The sequence below is a fragment of the Puma concolor genome, chromosome F2 (genome assembly GCF_028749965.1).
Source record: "Puma concolor isolate L17-30 chromosome F2, mPumCon1.1.hap2, whole genome shotgun sequence".
In the NCBI taxonomy this organism is placed as follows: Eukaryota; Metazoa; Chordata; class Mammalia; order Carnivora; family Felidae; genus Puma; species Puma concolor.
Window position 1 is genome coordinate 66,767,420 of NC_141684.1, and position 23,010 is coordinate 66,790,429.

A 23,010-nucleotide genomic window follows, 5' to 3' on the forward strand; every position below is an offset into this window, starting at 1 on the left:
GGACATCACAATGACTCTAAACCCGTATCTTTCTATAATAACACTGAATGTAAATGGATTAAATGCGCCAACCAAAAGGCATAGGGTATCAGAATGGATAAAAAAACAAGACCCATCTATTTGCTGTCTACAAGAGACTCATTTTAGACCTGAGGACACCTTCAGATTGAGAGTGAGGGGATGGAGAACTATTTATCATGCCACCGGAAGCCAAAAGAAAGCTGGAGTAGCCATACTTATATCAGACAAACTAGACTTTAAATCAAAGGCTGTAACAAGAGATGGAGAAGGGCATTATATAACAATCACAGGGTCTATCCATCAGGAAGAGCTAACAATTATAAATGTCTATGCGCCGAATACCGGAGCCCCCAAATATATAAAACAATTACTCACAAACATAAGCAACCTTATTGATAACAATGTGGTAATTGCAGGGGACTTTAACATTCCACTTACAGAAATGGATAGATCATCTAGACACACGGTCAATAAAGAAACAAGGGCCCTGAATGATACATTGGGTCAGATGGACTTGACAGATATATTTAGAACTCTACATCCCAAAGCAACAGAATATACTTTTTTCTCAAGTGTACATGGAACATTCTCCAAGATACATCACATACTGGGTCACAAAACAGCCCTTCATAAGTATACAAGAATTGAAATCATACCATGCATACTTTCAGACCACAATGCTATGAAGCTTGAAATCAACCACAGAAAAAAGTCTGGAAAACCTCCAAAAGCATGGAAGTTAAAGAACACCCTACTAAAGAATGAGTGGGTCAACCAGGCAATTAGAGAAGAAATTAAAAACTATATGGAAAAAAACGAAAATGAAAATACAACAATCCAAACGCTTTGGGATGCAGCGAAGGCAGTCCTGAGAGGAAAATACATTGCAATCCAGGCCTATCTCAAGAAACAAGAAAAATCCCAAATACAAAATCTAACAGCACACCTAAAGGAAACAGAAGTAGAACAGCAAAGACAGCCTAAATCCAGAAGAAGAAGAGAAATAATAAAGATCAGAGCAGAAATAAACAATATAGAATCTAAAAAAACTGTAGAGCAGATCAATGAAACCAAGAGTTGTTTTCTGAAAAAATAAACAAAATTGATAAACCTCTAGCCAGGCTTCTCAAAAAGAAAAGAGAGATGACCCAAATAGATAAAATCATGAATGAAAATAGAATTATTACAACCAATCCCTCAGAGATACAAACGATTATCATGGAATACTATGAAAAATTATATGCCAACAAACTGGACAACCTGGAAGAAATGGACAAATTCCTAAACACCCACATGCTTCCAAAACTCAATCAGGAGGAAATAGAAAGCTTGAACAGACCCATAACCAGCGAAGAAATTGAATCAGTCATCAAAAATCTCCCAACAAGTAAGAGTCCAAGACCAGATGGCTTCCCAGAGGAGTTCTACCAGATGTTTAAAGCAGAGATAATACCTATTCTTCTCAAGCTATTCCAAAAAATAGAAAGGGAAGGAAAACTTCCAGACTCATTCTATGAAGCCAGTATTACTTTGATTCCTAAATCAGACAGGGACCCAGTAAAAAAAGAGAACTACAGGCCCATATCTCTGATGAATATGGATGCAAAAATTCTCAATAAGATATTAGCAAATCGAATTCAACAGCATATAAAAAGAATTATTCACCATGATCAAGTGGGATTCATTCCTGGAATGCAGGGCTGGTTCAACATTCACAAATCAATCAATGTGATACATCACATTAATAAAAGAAAAGATAAGAACCATATGATCCTGTCAATCAATGCAGAAAAGGCTTTTGACAAAATTCAGCAACGTTTCTTAATAAAAACCCTCGAGAAAGTCAGGATAGAAGGAACATACCTAAAGATCATAAAAGCCATTTATGAAAAGCCCACAGCTAACATCATCCTCAATGGGGAAACACTGAGAGCTTTTTCCCTGAGATCAGGAACACGACAGGGATGCCCACTCTCACCGCTGTTGTTTAACATAGTGCTGGAAGTTCTAGCATCAGCAATCAGACAACAAAAGGAAATCAAAGGCATCAAAATTGGCAAAGATGAAGTCAAGCTTTCGCTTTTTGCAGATGACATGATATTACACATGGAAAATCCGATAGAGTCCACCAAAAGTCTGCTAGAACTGATACATGAATTCAGCAAAGTTGCAGGATACAAAATCAATGTACAGAAATCAGTTGCATTCTTATACACTAATAATGAAGCAACAGAAAGACAAATAAACTGATCCCATTCACAACTGCACCAAGAAAAATTTTGTAAGACACTGGTATCTACATCAAGTTTTATAAAGAACTAGCTGGGTATGACATCTAGGCCTCACCAGAACTCAAAGACTAGAATAATAATGGGGAATTGTCTTTTTATCTTGTATGAACCTATTTCTCTTAAATTAGTAAAAGTTAAAAGAAATAAAAATGGTTTCTTTTAACTTTTTTTTTTTTTTTTGAGAGAGAGGGAGAGCAAGCGAGCGGGGGAGGGGCAGAGAAAGAGGAAGAGAATCCCAAGCTGACTCTGTACTGTCACTGTGGAGCCCAATGTGGGGCTCGACACCACAAACTGTGAGATCATGACCTGAACTGAAATCAAGAGTCAGATGCTTAACTGGGCCACCCAGCCACCCCAAAGCAGTTTCTATGTAAGCCACTGAAGGGTCATGCCTTTAAAAAAATTTAGCCCTCTTTAGCCCTTAACACAGTGTAATAAGAGTTACTTAATTGATGTTTTTGTGAATAAATAACTAAACAAACAATTATATATTCTAACATTCGTAGTTTCTAAAATTCATATGCTCTGTTTCTTACTTGATTCACACTGATTTTAATTACCTTGTACTTTTTTTTTAAATAATTAAGATAAAATAAACTTTTTTTTTAAACTTCAAAAAAACCCAGTACGTAGTTTATATATTGACCTTAGGGTCCTATTGGCAAAAGGCTTGATATTAAACCATTCAAAATATAAAGAGTATAGCTATTTCTCTGCACTCTACGGAAAGATCCTTAAATTGAAAATGAAATTTTAACTTTGAAAAGTATAGGCAGAAATAACTGTTAAAATCTACCTTCAAATATGTAAAACTTATTTTATAGATGTTGGCAACCACCAGAATAAAGAAGTGAAAAAAAAAGAACATGGAGACATGCTCTTAAGCTACACACAAAAGAACTCAAGAGAGATATATGGAAAAGCTCTGCACAATGGCTGTCAAGCATGAAGTAAGTTAACAGGGCAAATTCTTTCCTTGTGTTCTAACTGTTCCATCTTTGGCCAATGAAAGCCCCATCAATTGAGTTCCTGCATCCTTTTGATAAAATCTTAGTAATCTTGTATGGCTTCATTGCTTTTTAGGCAAGATGTCCTAGGGCCATCTTATACATTTCTTGCCCCAGATCTAGAATCACTGTTTTCCATGGAACTCTGGTTGCTTTAAGGGGGAAATGGTATTTGGAGATTACAACCTGGACGCTAGGAATGTTCACTGCTATTTGTTACTGTTTTAGGCATTTCCAGAGGTGAGAGCTAGGAAATATGTGTTGTTTTAGAAAAAAATAAATCATGGGATGCCTGCGTGGTTCAGTGGGTTAAGCATCCCACTTTGGCTCAGGTCATGATCTCACAGTGTATGAGTTTGAGCCCACATCCAGCTCTGTGCTGACGACTCAGAACCTGGAGCCTGCTTTGGATTCTGTGTCTCCCTCTCTCTCTGTCCCTCCCCTGCTGACACTCTGTCTCTCTCTCTCTCTCTCTCTCTCAAAAATAAACATTAAAAAAAATGAAAAAAAAAAATCATGACTTCAAACTGTATTTCCAAATTAAGTTAAAAATTGTAAGATTTTTATTTAAAACATGTTTTTCTTTCTTCTTGTTTAAAACTTTGGTTCCCATGAGAGTAACATAATTACCAAATAACAATTCCATATAATAAGATTGTTGGATGCAGTATAAAATTTTCTGTACATCCTTTTTTGTTCTTAGCATACATCCCAGGAGGACTATTCAGTAAAAATCCTGTTTTGAAGTCATTTAAGATAATTATTGTCCATGTGTTTCCACTACCAATCAAAATAGAGTTAGATTTTTTCCTTCAGTTTGTTAGAGATCGCTTTATTATTGTATTTTATTTTTGTTCTTAAATATATTTAAAATATGCACATCATTCCAAAGTCAAAGCTATAAACAAGACTTATTCAGGAACATCTAACTTCTATCCCATTTGCCTCCCACTGGCCCCTTCCTACTCCTTAAAGTCACTAGTTTTTAGTTTTTCAGTTTATTCTTCCATTATTTCTATACGTTTTCCAATACAAAAAAGATATATTATACATATCTGTACTTTGTCTTTTCCACTGAAAAATGTGTTTTGGAGGTGACTCTACTATAATGCACAAAGGGCTTGCTCATTCTTTTTTAAAGCTGCATCATATTCCAAGGTTGCAAGGATATTTCAGTTGTTTCCAGTTTTTGCTATTAAGAATAATGCCACAATAAACAGTCTTACATACACATCATTTCATATGCAGTTTATCTTTGGAACAGATTCCTAGATATGTGGTTTCCTGGTCACATTGAAATGCATATATAGTTTTGCTAAATACTACCCAATTCCCTTCTATATGGATTGTACCACTTATCATTCCCACCAACAAAATATGCCTGTTTCCCCAAAGCCTAATCAAATGAGCATCTTGTCACTCTGTGATTGTTTGAGTATGGCTTAGATTTGATCTCCCCAATAAAGAGCTTTCCAGATCTCTGTGACATATGGTCCATTACGCTGTTGCCAAGTCATATACAATATGCTCTGGATCGATTTCAAATTGTTCTTCAATAAAAATCTATTTTTTTAGTATCAAATTAATCTACCAGAACATAAATACTACAGGGCATTCTATGTGGGATTTTGCCCTAAAGAAGGAAGTTGCAGGTTTTTATCTCTTTGTCTTCTTCCTGTGATAAAATGAAACGATTCTATCATTAGGATTCAACTAAGGGCTCTCCAGAACTCCAGCCTGAGTTCAAGTCTCCATTCAGCAACACATAGTTGGATTCCTCAGATGTCCTTCTGCCACTTCAAATTAATTAATTCTCTCATTCACCCAGTCCTGACACCTCAATTATCTCTCATTCTCTTCTCTAGATCTCCTTTACTTAAGCAATCACCAAGATTTCTTACAGATCTTTCCTTAAAAGAATTCCTACATATGAACTCATTTGTTAGCCCATTTCCACCCTAGTCCTGGTTCTAATTATTTAACGTGAGGACTACTGGAATATTCGCTTACCCAGTTTCCCATTCTCCATCCTGTCTCTTCTCTCTGCTGTGCCTACTGTATATTACACACAGTTGGTTCCACGTTGTATTTCATATTTACCTCACCCAAATAACTCTAAGACCCACATGTTGCCCATGATGATGGTTTTTAACCTGTGCTCCACAGATATACTTTACTGCTGTACCAACAAAGCAGCCTCATTTTTATTTGTTCTACACATAACATTTTCTGTGGAAGATTTCCATGGGACATAAGTGTTCTGCAGCTAAAAGCAAAATTAGTATAAAGGCACTGGCCTATAGAATCAATTCTACAGAAAGTACTATCTGGTTTTGTTGTGGTGACTCAATCTTCTCTTGCTTTCTCTCCTTTTCCTTTTTATTTGCTTCTCTTTATTAATGAATTCATGTATTTAAGTAATATTTACTAAAAACCTAAGATCTACCAGGCACTATAAATCAATAAAAAGACAAAGTACCAATGTTCATAAAATCTACAGCTAGACAAGACACACTGGCAATGACAATAAAGTGTGCTAAATTCTCCCAAGAGAAAAAAATTCTACCTACGATAGGGAAAGTGAGCAGCCTCTCCAATCCTAAGGTTCATAAAGTATAAAATAATTAAGAGCCTCCAGTTGAGAGGGAGAAACAGCCACAGGGAAAAACCTAAGTTTAATTAAAGCAAAAGTATATAAGAAATATGAAAAAGATGGAAGATAAAAAGAAGTTTGTTAATCATGGACAGAATTCCACTGAGCACAGTGAAAAGGTTTGAGAGGGCAAGAAATGATATAAGGCTAAGTTGCAGACAGGAGGCACAGTTAGGATATCCTAAGTGACGTGAGAGCTTATATTTTGAGTAGTGAGCCAAGAAAGCACACATGTAAGGAATCAAAGGTGTAATAGGTTACAAGGTTATAAGTGAATTAGTTACAGAGGTAAGATAGATGAGGATGGACTGCACTCTAGCTTGTCAGGATTCACCTGTGACACAGATGGCTTTTCTAATCTGCGTAAGGAGATTATCTGGCAGATAAAGAACCTTCCTTCTGTCTCTCTGTATGTAGCCATTTGTGACTGGATTGATATTATGGATTCCAGTGAAAAAAGTTCCAGGCTTGAGGCTTGAGACATATAGCTCCAGACTCCTGAGATCTATGTGTCATTAAGCTCCCTAAGAGTAAATAATAGGACATTATCTTAGTATACCATTCAGAGGCCTGCAAGGTGCTGTGTACAGACTATATATTTAATAAATGTTTCTGGATGTAACAAAGAATGTCCTTCATGGTTAGAAAAGTACACAAATTATCCTTAATGACCAATAAATTTACCTGAAGCCAGACTGCTTGAATTAACTTTTAAATGAGACACTTAATACCTGTGACTCTGGGCAAATTAATTGATCTAAATGTACCTGGGTTTCCTTATCTATAGAAGAGTGATGATGAGAATAAGAACACCTGCCTCAAAGGATTTTTGTGACCACTGAATCAATTAAAGCATGTTAAGTGTTTAAAACAAGGCCTGGTACACAGAGAGCACCTTCCTGAGCTATTATTTTCATAGAACATGAGATCAAATAGCTTTGTGAAGACTTGTACTACTATATAGCACAACAAACACATTAACTACTTCTTCAAACTTCAACCATCACTTACGGCAGGTCTGTAAAGTCATTGCTTACCTGGGTCAAAGTTATCACCAAATATTCTCTTGGCAGGAATCTTCAGGGCCATAGCAGGAAATTGTTTCTTTAACTAGAATTTTAAAAAATAACATTATATGAACTTAATTTTCTAAGTCTTCTAGTTATACACGTACCAAAACAAATTACAATCTGATTTTCAAGAAATTCCATCAATAAGACAAACTTTTAAAGTATATAATGATCAAATATACAATATTAAATTATACCAATAAAATACCATTAGTCTGACTAATCATCCTATTTTGTCCCAAGAGAACATTTAGTATCTTTGTGACCCTGGATAAGTTACTTAACATTTCTGTGCTTCAGTTTTGTCTGTAAAATGGAGATGATTTTAGCACTTACCTTACACATCTGTTGAGAGCCTTAAAGGAAATCATTTAGGTTAAGTGCTTAGACAAAAACCTGGAGTATAAGCTTTGAATACATGTTACTCACTGTTTATTGCCTCAAGAGAAGTTGTGACCTTTGTGTTCTTTCTATATGAACATGCTACTGACAATTGTTTTCTAAAAAACCTGATGAATTTTGCTTTCAATTATCTTCTGCTCTAGCCTTCCCCTTATTCATATTTTAATACATTTGTTTATCAGATTTGCTTATCCCCAAAGAACTTGGCCCTGGAGACATTAAATGCGGGGCAGTAAAGTCATAAATGTGGATTAACACTCATTTTTAAGTTTGACGTCAAACCCCCCCCCCCACACACACACATAAACTACATCCCTAACTACCAACTGTCAGGAAATACAAAGAATAGAAGAATGTATTAATCACTCTACACCATGAGTATGCTGTCAGCACAATCCAGACTGAAAAATCCATAGACAATTGACCCTGCTTTTTCAGTGAAAAATCATAAAGGAAAGAAAAGAGAGGCGGACAGGGAAACTTAGTCACCAAAAGACACTTTATAGATTTGTCAACCAGTCATATAAGCACTGACTGAATATTTGATATTAAGATGTTATTGTTAATTATATTCAGATGTGATAATAGTACTCTATTTTTTAAAGATCTTTTCAGAGATGTATACAAAAATATTTACAGATGAAATGATACAAAGTCTTAAATTTGCTTCAAAATTACAGAGGACAGGCTAGGGACAGAGATAAAACCAGAATGGCCATGTATCTGTAACTGCTGTAGCTGGATGGTACGTTATTTTCTGTGTTTGTAGTACTATTCTACTTCTGTATGTGTTCAACAATTTCTACAACAAAAATTTTAAATGCAAACTACACTCATAAAAATACATTTATATGATCAAAATGTTTGCAAATTGGGTATTTTACTGTTTGTTTTTTCTTTTATTCTAAAAAGAGCACAAGGAAAGAATCTGTGTTTTCAAACTTAGGGTAATCCAGGCCAGGTTTAACCTCACTTCCGTGGTTTCAAAGAACACAACTGGTACCATTCCCCTGTTCTTTGCTTTGCCTGTCACCACAGGAGGCAGAATTAGAAGAGTTACAGAAAAACAGAGAGACAGAGAAAATGGGGGAAATAAGAAAAAAAGAAAAAAGGAAGAGAAATGCAGGAAAAATGAGGGGGAAGGATAAAAACTCAACTATATATTAAGGAAAATTTTCTGCAAAAAGCTTAAGATGGGGTGTATGATGGAAAAAGAATGAAAGTGATCATGGTGGGGGGGGGGGGGGAAGGTGCCCCAAACACACTGTCCTACTTTACCTTTATACTGAAAGATACTCAAATATTAACACTCTACTTAATTAATCTCTGGCTACTTAAATCATGAAACCATCATGACATTAGGATGGCTTTTTACTCATGCAGATCTCCACACTGCTGAGCTGTTAGGTGACATCCCTGACATTCCTCCTTCTTATGAATAGTTCTACAGAAGCAAACACATTTAGAAGCTAATTCTGGCCCATATAATCTTTTAATCAAAATACAGAAAGAAATCTCAGATTTTCAGTTATTAGTAGTTCACTAAACAAAATTTGACCTTATTTCTCTAAGAAGTTTATATAAACCATCTCTGTGTGTATGTGTGTGTGTGTTATGTTACCATCATAATAGCTACGGTCAAATCTGTACCATCCTCAAAAAATGCTGATCATGTATATAATGGTATCCAAGAATTTCAACTAGAACTGGCAATTCAACCTCACCCAGCCTCCAATATAAACTTTTTTTTTTTTTTTAAATCACTCAACATTGCAGAAAAGATCTTCATGTAGAAACTCTTTTTGGCTATTATTTTGTCTCTAAAGTAAAAAACGCTGTCTCAATATCCTTTGATTAAGCACTTTAAAAATATATATACAAAGTTCAGTTACGTATGTATTATAGAAAAATTAAAGAAAAAAGCACAATAAAAACACTACAGTTATCTCTGAGTAGCAATATGTTTTAGGTGATTAAAAAAATTTTTTTTAGAGGGAGAAAGACAGAACGTGAGTGGGGGGGGCGGGGGCAGGGAGCGAGGGAGACACAGACTCCAAAGCAGGCTCCAGGCTCTAAGCTGTCAGCACAGAGGCTGATGCGGGCCTCAAACTCGTGAACCATACAATAGATCATGACCTGAGCTGAAGTCAGACCCTTAACTCACTGAGCCACCCAGGTACCCCTTAGGTGATTTTTAAGCTTAAATATGTATTTTCCTCCATATTCCAGATTTTCTAGAATATATATTAATTTTACGTTGGAAAAAATACCATTTAAAAATACTGAAGTATTATTTTAAAAGTTCAATTTTAACTAGCAAAGCATTTGAATATTATTTGGAAGAAATATAGTGAAATGCTAAATAGAGATGAATGAAAAGCCTAAATTTCATGACTTAACAGAACATGAGATGTACAGCTAGACAACGTTTGGTTCATTCTGGCCCATTTAGGAAGTAATTTATCTCTTAACTGAGACACACTTAACTTCCCCTGTAAGTATCTTACCAGGGGCGCTTGGGTGGTTCAGTGGACTTTGGCTCAGGTCATGATCTCACGGTTTGTGAATTCAAGCCCCATATCGGGCTCTCTGTTGTCAGCATAGAGCCAGGTTCGGATTCTCTGTCCTCCTTTCTCTCTGCCCCTCCCCCACTAGTTCTCTCCCTGTCTCTCTCTGAAAATAAATAAATTTTTAAAAATAATAATAAAGTATCTTACAAATGGTGAGTTATAGACTTATGTATCTATTTAACCCTATTTTTTAAATCAAGAGACAGGGTTAAGAAAATTGAAAAAAATTACCTTAAATATGAAACAATTTTTTTCTGAAGGATGCCTGGTAATCTACCACTTATTAAATACAGAAGGAAACTCCTTTTTATTCTTAGGCCAGAAAAAAATTAAATTTGGGATTTGAAGAATTTCTTTTTTTCTTAACTGAAGCAAAAACTGGAATCCAGAGCTGTCTTTATAATCTGGGGTCTATAATGACCAACTCAGGTGGTATTCTTCGGCCTCCAAGGTATGTATGACTAGAGGCAACACACTCTACAAACACTGGTCCCTGCATAGATCTGGCCTGATATGTTAAAATGACCATGGTGCTCTTGCTTCCTACTTTAGGGAGTATTTGTAATTACAAAAACACTGGATTAAAAATAGTATTTAATATTTGAATTTTGAATATACAGGTTTTAATTATTTAAATAACTAATGCTCCCACACTCCCTACCCCCCACCCTACTGTCAGAACTTATGAAAGTCCATATACATTTTAATTGTATTAGCTACTTAAAATCTGGAACCGAAGACTTATCCCTAAACCAAGAATGAAATTATGGAAGGAGGGTAAGCTTATGACAAACTTTCAGACCTAAATCTAATAGCTAGGCAATTTAACCAGAAATAACAAGATGATTAACAGTTATTAGAGAGGTAGTAAGAGAAATTCTTTTTTTTTTTTTTTTTTAAGTTTATGTATTTTGAGAGAGCAAGAGAACAAGGGAGAGACAGAATCCCAAGCAGGTTCCTCATTGTCAGCACAGAGCCTAACACAGGGGTCGATCTCATGAACCATGAGATCATGACCCGAACCAATCAAGAGTCAGACACTTAACCAACTAAGCTACCCACATGCCCAGAATTTATTTCTAATATTCTGACATTAAGATGTATTTTAAGCTGGATCTAGTTTCCCTATCTTCAACAGTTTATTTGGAATTTCTCAACAATCCTCTCTCCACCCTTCTTTGTAGGAATTCCAAGGTTTGGATGCTTTTGAAGAATCTCATACCCTTTTCTGCTTCTCTATCTGAATATTATTTAATCACTCAAATAAATCTCTCTTGTTTGCAAGTTTTCTCAGATGTTCTATTTTTTATTTTAATTTTTTTAAGCTTTGTTTAAGTAATTTACACCCAAGGCGGGGCTCAAACTCACGACCCTGAGATCAAGAGTCACATGTTCTTCTGACTGAGCCAGTCAAGATGCCCCTCAGATGTCTTGTTTTAAATAAAAATCATTAAGACTGATATTTACTTACAGTATTGTAAAGTTTATCAAACTCTGCATATCTCCTGAAGACAAACCACTCACTCCTGCCCACTGAGACCAAAACTTTATAAACCTGTGGAAATAAAAAATAGCATAACAAAACTTGACTGCAAAAAAAACCCATTAGCTATTTAACAGGCAAATAACTTGTTTTCATACTCATGAAACTGATATTAGACATTCATGTTTATACACAATTCTCCAAAATACACAAGTATACCAGCTGAAAGACTTACTTCATCTTCTTGATATTTTATTTTTTAAATGTTATGAAATATTTCCATAGTTTCAGACAATAACACAGTGAACACCTGTGAACTCATTTAGAACTTCTGAATTCTAACATTTTGCCATTCTTGTTTCAGATTTTCCCCCCAATTTTTCTAATATTATAGATTCAATTGATGCCACTTTCCTCTCTTCTTCCCTAGCAGTAACCATTATCCTGAAATTATAAAGTATTTTCAAAAGTGACGCCTGGCACATAGTAAAGACTCAATGATTAGTTCTGCTCCTTCCAGATCATCTTGTACACAGTATTTTTCAAACTAGAAATTTACCTTCGTATTTACTATCGTCTTACATATGTTTAATAATTTCACATACACATAATTTCATATAACCATAGTCAACAATGCTATGAAGTAAGCAGAACAAATATTATAACCCCTAGTATATATGTAAGGAAATGATGTCCCAAAAAAGTCAAATAACTGCCCAAATTCATAGACTTATGTGACTAAAATTTAAATCTTCTAACCCTTCATGTACCAGAACCAGTATCAAATCATCAACAATTATAACACAGAATTGATTCTTATAATGCATCCCACAGATACTCTCTGAGTATCATAGTAACATAGAGACAATGGTTTGGGACCCCAGAGATCTTGTGTCATTCAAAGGAGAAAAATAACAAGAATCCAGGCATTTGAGGAAAGGCTCACTAATGTATGACTTGGGGTATGAATTACAGAGATAGGAGTTGCTTTTGGGTTTACAATAGTTGTCCACAGTCTATTAGACAACTTAGAGTAGACCAGGTTTATTTTAGAAGATAAGCATACAAATATGTATAAACTATCCTTTCCCATAAAAGATTGGAAGCTACATTCACAAGTTCATAGTTAGAGAAAATACTGTGAGAAAAGCACTTCTCTGATACTGCATGTGATTACAACATATGAACTCTATAGCACTGTGTGAGATATGGTCACCTTAACAAGCCACAGTGAGAGGCGTCCCAGAATGTAAAGCCACATTCCTCCACAGGAGAGGATAAGGCCTCACCTGAAAGGTGAAACAAAGTCACTGGTATCAGTCACCTGAGTAAGTGATGTATTACGTATAGGCTAAGAGAAAAAGAGGATCCAGGCCCCTACATGAGCCACATGTGATGATGGGTGGTAACATGGCTCTTCTGGTCTTAACCAAAAGGCATCAAGTTCTCTTAGAGGAAGCTGCTGGATGTAAGACTTGTTTGTTTGTGAAATGATAACTGTTCATAAGGAGAGAATGCGGAAGTAGAGAATAAAGAACCTGGTCAAGGTGCCAGTGAAGCTGCACCATGTTTCTAAGGCTTAACTACAGATTCATCTCGTAGAGCATTTAGGATCAGATTGGACTGGAAGTAGGACTGCTACCAAAGGATCAGAAATTTAGGTTTAGATGATTGCAAGCTTCTTGAATTACTTATGCTGGCTTCCTAGTGTGGCAAGGTGGCTTCCCATGGTTACCCAAGTATAACGAAGACTAGAACCCACACATAGCTTCTAGGCTGAAGTAGCTGTACAGCATATAATTTTTTTAATTTTATTTTAGAAAAGGGTGAGTGAGTGCCTACACAAGGGAGTGATGTTATGGGGGGGAGAGGGGGAAGAACCTCAAGCAAAGTTCCACAGTCAGCATGAAGACCAACATGGGGCTCGACTCCAAGCCCCTGATCATGACCTGAGCTGAAATCAAGAGTCAGATCCTCAACTGGCTGACTCACATAGGTGCTCTGGAAATACCTCTACCATGAAAAAGTAAATGGACCTGAGATAACTCACTGCCTATATTTGATATATATGAACTTCTATCAAACTTGACAGGAGGTTATGCCCTTGAAGGAGAGAATGCTCAAAAGTAAAAATAAGGAGAAGAAAAAACAAACTTTCACACATTCTACTATTTTACCAAAGGTATACTGACTTCTTGTTTACCATCAACAAGATACTTCTAAAACTTGCTTATAAGACTGTGGAATGCACAATGCTTAAGATATTGCTGCAACAGAGACTGAGCAGAGGCAAATGGCCAGACACACACTGCAATCTCTACTCTGGGCTTTGGTACAGGGTGTGGAGGTATGTTTATTAAAAAAGGAGAAGAGAGGACAGAAGCTATTTCCAGCTCCTCGTCTGGGACTTTGGGAGAGAAGTATCATTTGGGGGCCCCAGCCCCACCTAATTAAGAAGGGAGACTGGATTTGTCAGACCAAAGGGTTTAGTTTAACTCCTCAGTGACAGGAATGTGACAGGAATTCTGAGTTGCAAGTCATTTGTCATAGGATGCACCTGGCAGGAGCCAGGTGACTGACCCCCGAGTCAGAGGCCAAGGTAGATCACTTGAATCAAAAGAGCAGTGAAAGGCATAGCAGAGCCTCAGTGGGCTCTACAGCCATCAAGAGACAAGCAGAAGGTGAATTGGCAGTAAATCTCCACCACTCTGGCCAAGCCAACAAAGAATAGATCACAAATAAGTTGGCTGACTGCAGATGACAGCAATGGATGCCAAGAAAATGCCCAGACCTGGATCAGGTCAACCACAGCTGGCTGCTTGCCAGACCGGTCACTGTACATTTGAAACAGCAAAGATCTAGAGGGATGACAAGAATATAAGAGCCTTCAGCAGGCTACCATGAGATCAGTCACTGACTTAAATACTGTGAAAGGGGACACCTCTCCACTCATAAACCATGATGTCAAGTTGGAGAGGTGTGTGTTCATATGGGAGAGAGAGAGCAGAATGAAGACAGCCTGAGCATTTTAACTTAAAAGAACTGCTTAAATTTTAGCTCAAACTAAGTGTTAAACAGAACTGGGTTAAATGAATTTTTTCATACTCAGTGGGTGGGGCTTACAAGGAATCAGTTATAAGGATCAGTTATAAACAAGATAAATGGTATTATTTCAGGGGGAGGCGGGCAGGAGATCTCTGGACATACACACTAACAGGGCTACTGGAACTAAATACTGTATGTGTCATTACACTAATTAGAAAAATGGCTATTCTCCAATAATAGTCACTGATACAATGATTCAGCAAACACTCACTGTTCTTATTCTTTATAGTTCCATAGTATGTATTACAGTGGTCAAAAGTAAAATTAGAAATGGACTTTGCTTTTAAAGTAAACAAAAGATAAAATACTGGATTAAAATTTTTAAAAATTGAGGTAGAAAATATAAATGTCAAGAAAGACACTATGGAAATTTCAAAACCATGTTTGTTTTGTTTTGTTTTGTTGAGACAGTAGTTCTTAACATAAGACTAGTGACTTCTGGAGTCCATTAACCTCCTGACTGCATGCAAAATTATGTGCATGTTTGTAGATCCTTGTGTCTGCACATTTTCTGGTGAGAAGATCTATCAGAGTTTCATAAGCTTTTCCAAGGGGATAGGTAAACAGGCAAAAATCTGAAAAGGTAACTGTATTCCCTTATAGTACACAGGGAAGACTGGGGAGGATACATCATTTGAAAGATAAGTAAAATCTGGATATGTGGAAACATGGGGAGGACATTCCAGGTTAAGGAAGAACAAAAGCAGAAATGGAAATACTCTCTATGTTCAATTTTCCCCCATATGCTTTATATTATATACTTACAGTAAACCTCTTCTTTTTCTCTCTGTGTTCATCTGAGCTGGGAATGCTTACACTGGGGCAGCTTTCCTTGTAGTCCATGGTATAATCCCTTTGGGTTTATTGCCTCAAATGGACACCAAAAAATGAGTCCGAGAAATAGTCAGCAGAGGACAAACACTGTTAGCTAATCCAAAGCATAAAACCTCTTGAGGTAATATTCAAATTCCATCATGCAACCTTAGCCAGCAGAAAAAAACAAAGAAAAAAGATTAGCAAAATAATTTTAAAATACCATCATTCCTTATTCATAGCAACCATTTTATGCTTATTCTGACAAGAATTTATATTTGATTGTAAGTTTCAGTCCAGGTTAGAGATTTAGGATCTCAGGCCTATGAATAGCTAAACCAAAATCAAACATGTGCATCCCATCTACCTTCCTTACTGCTAAATTCTAAAAGCTTGTACACCACAGTTCATGGGACTGAGAGCAACTTTCACCTAAAAGGTCTCTACTTTGATAGATTTAGAGCAGGGTTTTTAATTTTTTGTTTAATGTTTATTTATTTTTGAGAGAGAGCGCGTGCGTGTGCAAGCAGGGGAGGGGCAGACAGGGAGACAAAGAATCCAAAGCAGGTTCAGGCTCATGACCTTAGCTGAAGTCAGACACTTAACCGACTGAGCCACCCAGGCAGACCTAGAGCAGTGTTTTTAAAAAGTGTGTTTTTGGTCCTGGAGAGGGATGATGGCGGCGTAGGAGGACGCTGGGCTCACCGCGCGTCCTGCTGATCACTTAGATTCCACCTACACCTGCCTAAATAACCCAGAAAACCGCCAGAGGATTAGCAGAACAGAGTCGCCGGAGCCAAGCGCAGATAAGAGGCCCACAGAAGAGCGTAGGAAGGGCGGTGAGGCGGTGCGCGCTCCACGGACTGGCGGGAGGGAGCCGGGGCGGAGGGGCGGCTTGCCGGCCAAGCAGAGCCCCCGAGTCTGGCTTGCAAAAAGCGGAGGGGCCTGACAGACTGTGTTCCGACAGCAAGCGCGACTTAGCGTCTGGGAGGTCATAAGTTAACAGCTCTGCTCAGAAAGCGGGAAGGCTGGAGGACAAAGGGAAGGAGAGCTGCTGAGTCCCCTGACGACAGAGCTCAGTTTGGTGGGGAACAAAGGCACTCGCCAGCGCCATCTCCCCCACCCATCCCCCAGCCAAAATCCCAAAGGGAACCAGTTCCTGCCAGGGAACTTGCTCGCTCCCAGCAAACACCCAACTCTGCGCTTCTGCGGAGCCAAACCTCCAGCAGCGGATCTGACTCCCTCCTGCTGCCACAGGGCCCCTCCTGAAGTGGATCACCTAAGGAGAAGCAAGCTAAGCCTGCCCCTCCTGCCCCTGTGCACCTTGCCTACCCACCCCAGCTAAGACGCCAGATCCCCAGCATCACAAGCCTGGCAGTGTGCAAGTAGCCCAGACAGGCCACCCCACCCCACAGTGAATCCCGCCCCTAGGAGAGGGGAAGAGAAGGCACACACCAGTCTGACTGTGGACACAGCGGTGGGCTGGGGGCAGACATCAGGTCTGACTGCGGCTCCGCCCACCAACTCCAGTTATACACCACAGCACAGGGGAAGTGCCCTGAAGGTCCTCACCACGCCAGGGACTATGCAAAATGACCAAGCGGAAGAATTCCCCTCAGAAGAATCTCCAGGAAATAACAACAGCTAATGAGCTGATCAAAAAGGATTTAAATAATATAACAGAAAGTGAATTTAGAATAATAGTCATAAAATTAATCGCTGGGCTTGAAAACAGTATAGCTGACAGCAGAGAATCTCTTGCTACAGAGATCAAGGGACTAAGGAACAGTCACGAGGAGCTGAAAAACGCTTTAAACGAAATGCATAACAAAATGGAAACCACCACGGCTCGGATTGAAGAGGCAGAGGAGAGAATAGGTGAACTAGATGATAAAGTTATGGAAAAAGAGGAAGCTGAAAAAAAGAGAGATAAAAAAATCCAGGAGTATGAGGGGAAAATTAGAGAACTAAGTGATACACTAAAAAGAAATAATATACGCATAATTGGTATCCCAGAGGAGGAAGAGAGAGGGAAAGGTGCTGAAGGGGTACTTAAAGAAATAATAGCTGAGAACTTCCCTGAAGTGGGGAAGGAAAAAGGCATTGAAATCCAAGAGGCACAGAGAACTCCCTTCAGACGTAACTTGAATCGATCTTCTGCATGACATATCATAGTGAAACTGGCAAAATACAAGGATAAAGAGAAAATTCTGAAAGCAGCAAGGGGTAAACGTGCCCTCGCATATAAAGGGAGACCTATAAGACTCGTGACTGATCTCTCTTTTGAAACTTGGCAGGCCAGAAAGAATTGGCACGAGATTTTCAGTGTGCTAGACAGAAAAAATATGCAGCCGAGAATCCTTTATCCAGCAAGTCTGTCATTTAGAATAGAAGGAGAGATAAAGGTCTTCCCAAACAAACAAAAACTGAAGGAATTTGTCACCACTAAACCAGCCCTACAAGAGATCCTAAGGGGGACCCTGTGAGACAAAGTACCAGAGACATCACTACAAGTATAAAACATACAGACATCACAATGACTCTAAACCCGTATCTTTCTATAATAACACTGAATGTAAATGGATTAAATGCGCCAACCAAAAGGCATAGGGTATCAGAATGGATAAAAAAACAAGACCCATCTATTTGCTGTCTACAAGAGACTCATTTTAGACCTGAGGACACCTTTAGATTGAGAGTGAGGGGATGGAGAACTATTTATCATTCTACTGGAAGCCAAAAGAAAGCTGGAGTAGCCATACTTATATCAGACAAACTAGACTTTAAATTAAAGGCTGTAACAAGAGATGAAGAAGGACATTATATAATAGTGACAGGGTCTATCCATCAGGAAGAGCTAACAATTATAAATGTCTATGCGCCGAATACCGGAGCGCCCAAATATATAAAACAATTACTCATAAACATAAGCAACCTTATTGAGAAGAATGTGGTAATTGCAGGGGACTTTAACACCCCACTTACAGAAATGGATAGATCATCTAGACACACGGTCAATAAAGAAACAAGGGCCCTGAATGAGACATTGGATCAGATGGACTTGACAGATATATTTAGAACTCTGCATCCCAAAGCAACAGAATATACTTTCTTCTCGAGTGCACATGGAACATTCTCCAAGATAGATCATATACTGGGTCACAAAACAGCCCTTCATAAGTTTACAAGAATTGAAATCATACCATGCATACTTTCAGACCACAATGCTATGAAGCTTGAAATCAACCACAGAAAAAAGTCTGGAAAACCTCCAAAAGCATGGAGGTTAAAGAACACCCTACTAACGAATGAGTGGGTCAACCAGACAATTAGAGAAAAAATTAAAAAATATATGGAAACAAACGAAAATGAAAATACAACAATCCAAACGCTTTGGGATGCAGCGAAGGCAGTCCTGAGAGGAAAATACATTGCAATCCAGGCCTATCTCAAGAAACAAGAAAAATCCCAAATACAAAATCTAACAGCACACCTAAAGGAAATAGAAGCAGAACAGCAAAGGCAGCCTAAACCCAGCAGAAGAAGAGAAATAATAAAGATCAGAGCAGAAATAAACAATATAGAATCTAAAAAAACTGTAGAGCAGATCAACGAAACCAAGAGTTGGTTTTTTGAAAAAATAAACAAAATTGATAAACCTCTAGCCAGGCTTCTCAAAAAGAAAAGGGAGATGACCCAAATAGATAAAATCATGAATGAAAATGGAATTATTACAACCAATCCCTCAGAGATACAAACAATTATCAGGGAATACTATGAAAAATTATATGCCAACAAATTGGACAACCTGGAAGAAATGGACAAATTCCTGAACACCCACACTCTTCCAAAACTCAATCAGGAGGAAACAGAAAGCTTGAACAGACCCATAACCAGCGAAGAAATTGAATCGGTTATCAAAAATCTCCCAACAAATAAGAGTCCAGGACCAGATGGCTTCCCAGGGGAGTTCTACCAGACGTTTAAAGCAGAGATAATACCTATCCTTCTCAAGCTTTTCCAAGAAATAGAAAGAGAAGGAAAACTTCCAGACTCATTCTATGAAGCCAGTATTACTTTGATTCCTAAACCAGACAGAGACCCAGTAAAAAAAGAGAACTACAGGCCAATATCCCTGATGAATATGGATGCAAAAATTCTCAATAAGATACTAGCAAATCGAATTCAACGGCATATAAAAAGAATTATTCACCATGATCAAGTGGGATTCATTCCTGGGATGCAGGGCTGGTTCAACATTCGCAAATCAACCAACGTGATACATCACATTAACAAAAACAAAGAGAAGAACCATATGATCCTGTCAATCAATGCAGAAAAGGCCTTTGACAAAATCCAGCACCCTTTCTTAATAAAAACCCTTGAGAAAGTCGAGATAGAAGGAACATCCTTAAAGATCATAAAAGCCATTTATGAAAAGCCCACAGCTAACATCATCCTCAATGGGGAAAAACTGAGAGCTTTTTCCCTGAGATCAGGAACACGACAGGGATGCCCACTCTCACCGCTGTTGTTTAACATAGTGCTGGAAGTTCTAGCATCAGCAATCAGACAACAAAAGGAAATCAAAGGCATCAAAATTGGCAAAGATGAAGTCAAGCTTTCGCTTTTTGCAGATGACATGATATTACACATGGAAAATCCGATAGAGTCCACCAAAAGTCTGCTAGAACTGATACATGAATTCAGCAAAGTTGCAGGATACAAAATCAATGTACAGAAATCAGTTGCATTCTTATACACTAACAATGAAGCCACAGAAAGACAAATAAAGAAACTGATCCCATTCACAATTGCACCAAGAAGCATAAAATACCTAGGAATTAATCTAACCAAAGATGTAAAGGATCTGTATGCTGAAAACTATAGAAAGCTTATGAAGGTAATTGAAGAAGATTTAAAGAAATGGAAAGACATTCCCTGCTCATGGATTGGAAGAATAAATATTGTCAAAATGTCAATACTACCCAAAGCTATCTACACATTCAATGCAATCCTAATCAAAATTGCACCAGCATTCTTCTCGAAACTAGAACAAGCAATCCTAAAATTCATATGGAACCACAAAAGGCCCCGAATAGCCAAAGTCATTTTGAAGAAGACCAAAGCAGGAGGCATCACAATCCCAGACTTTAGCCTCTACTACAAAGCTGTCATCATCAAGACAGCATGGTATTGGCACAAAAACAGACACATAGACCAATGGAATAGAATAGAAACCCCAGAACTAGACCCACAAACGTATGGCCAACTCATCTTTGACAAAGCAGGAAAGAACATCCAATGGAAAAAAGACAATCTCTTTAACAAATGGTGCTGGGAGAACTGGACAGCAACATGCAGAAGGCTGAAACTAGACCACTTTCTCACACCATTCACAAAAACAAACTCAAAATGGATAAAGGACCTGAATGTGAGACAGGAACCCATCAAAACCTTAGAGGAGAAAGCAGGAAAATACCTCTCTGACCTCAGCCGTAGCAATCTCTTACTCGACACATCCCCAAAGGCAAGGGAATTAAAAGCAAAAGTGAATTACTGGGACCTTATGAAGATAAAAAGCTTCTGCACAGCAAAGGAAACAACCAACAAAACTAAAAGGCAACCAATGGAATGGGAAAAGATATTTGCAAATGACATATCGGACAAAGGGCTAGTATCCAAAATCTATAAAGAGCTCACCAAACTCCACACCCGAAAAACAAATAACCCAGTGAAGAAATGGGCAGAAAGCATGAATAGACACTTCTCTAAAGAAGACATCCGGATGGCCAACAGGCACATGAAAAGATGTTCAGCGTCGCTCCTTATCAGGGAAATACAAATCAAAACCACACTCAGGTATCACCTCACGCCAGTCAGAGTGGCCAAAATGAACAAATCAGGAGACTATAGATGCTGGAGAGGATGTGGAGAAACGGGAACCCTCTTGCACTGTTGGTGGGAATGCAAATTGGTGCAGCCGCTCTGGAAAGCAGTGTGGAGGTTCCTCAGAAAATTAAAAATAGACCTACCCTATGACCCAGCAATAGCACTGCTAGGAATTTATCCAAGGGACACAGGAGTACTGATGCATAGGGGCACTTGTACCCCAATGTTCATAGCAGCACTCTCAACAATAGCCAAATTATGGAAAGAGCCTAAATGTCCATCAACTGATGAATGGATAAAGAAATTGTGGTTTATATACACAATGGAATACTACGTGGCAATGAGAAAAAATGAAATATGGCCTTTTGTAGCAACGTGGATGGAACTGGAGAGTGTGATGCTAAGTGAAATAAGCCATACAGAGAAAGACAGATACCATATGGTTTCAGTCTTATGTGGATCCTGAGAAACTTAACAGGAACCCATGGGGGAGGGGAAGGGAAAAAAAAAAAAAAAAGAGGTTAGAGTGGGAGAGAGCCAAAGCACAAGAGACTGTTGAGAACTGAGAGCAAACTGAGGGTTGATGGGGGTGGGAGGGAGGAGAGGGTGGGTGATGGGTATTGAGGAGGGCACCTTTTGGGATGAGCACTGGGTGTTGTATGGAAACCAATTTGACAATAAATTTCATATATAAATAAAAAAATAAATAAATAAAATAAAATAAAAAGAAAAAAAATAAAAAGTGTGTTTTATTTTAAGTTTAAGTAATTGCTACGTGCAATGTGGGGCTCAAACCCAAGACCCCAAGATCAAGAGGCACATGCTTTTCCAACTGAGCCAACCTATATACCTATAGTATATACCTATAGTATACATACCTATATATACCTATATACCTATTGCATACCTATATAGGTATGTATATGGATATATATACCTATAATAGGTATATATATACACTTATATGTAGTAGGTATATATAGTACCTATAGTAGGTAGGTAAATATATATATAAATATAAATATATACATATACACACACACAGCGTGTATATACACACACATATATAGTAGATATATAGTTAGTATGCAACTATTTATTATATATAGTATATTTATACAGTATAGATAACTATTTACTCCTGTTTTACAAGTGAGAGACAATTTAGACATGAAGGCGTTATATAAATCGCCCATCCAGGATTTGAACCCAGGCTACGTGGCTCCAGAGTCTTGACTCTTAACCACTGTGTTGTGCTGCATCATAATAACTGGATAATTCTTACGCGCTGGACCTCTGGTCAGAGACATTACAGATCTTCATGTAGAATAAATACAATTATGTTAATATCATTCCACCCAAGGACAAAGGGCTCGAGATGTTAAACTGATGTAACTTTTACTAAACGCAGCAGCCCATACTCTCCACTGACACCAAATAATTCTCTTTAAAGAGTTAGTTTGGCAGTTTCCCTGGTGATTAATTTTAGGAAGTCACTCTGACAGATCTAATAATTGTAAGTAAATTATATTCAACTAATGATTTCAAATATCTATCAATAGGCATTGAATATTCAGGTAGGGTGAATTTTAACTGATTATAAGGGTACTTCCTTTGAGGTGACTAAAAACCTGCTTGGCTAGATTTGATGCTGGAAATGCAGTCAAGAAGGATTTATATGTAGTTGAATTAGTAGTCACAAA

General features: G+C 37.8%; 1 protein-coding gene across 5 annotated transcripts in view; it reads right to left on the minus strand.

Moving 5' to 3' along the window:
- Window positions 1–23,010, minus strand: part of SGK3 (serum/glucocorticoid regulated kinase family member 3) — a 148,812-nt gene that overhangs the window by 49,098 nt on the left and 76,704 nt on the right. For all 5 annotated transcript variants that reach the window (XM_086695217.1, XM_086695218.1, XM_086695219.1 and 2 more), the window contains 3 exons: window positions 15,368–15,583; window positions 11,486–11,569; window positions 7,010–7,082 (listed from right to left, as the gene is read on the minus strand). In XM_086695217.1, the coding sequence (XP_086551343.1) occupies window positions 7,010–7,082; window positions 11,486–11,569; window positions 15,368–15,445 (235 nt within the window). In that variant the 5' untranslated portion in view covers window positions 15,446–15,583. The remainder of the gene's footprint in view (window positions 1–7,009; window positions 7,083–11,485; window positions 11,570–15,367; window positions 15,584–23,010) is intronic.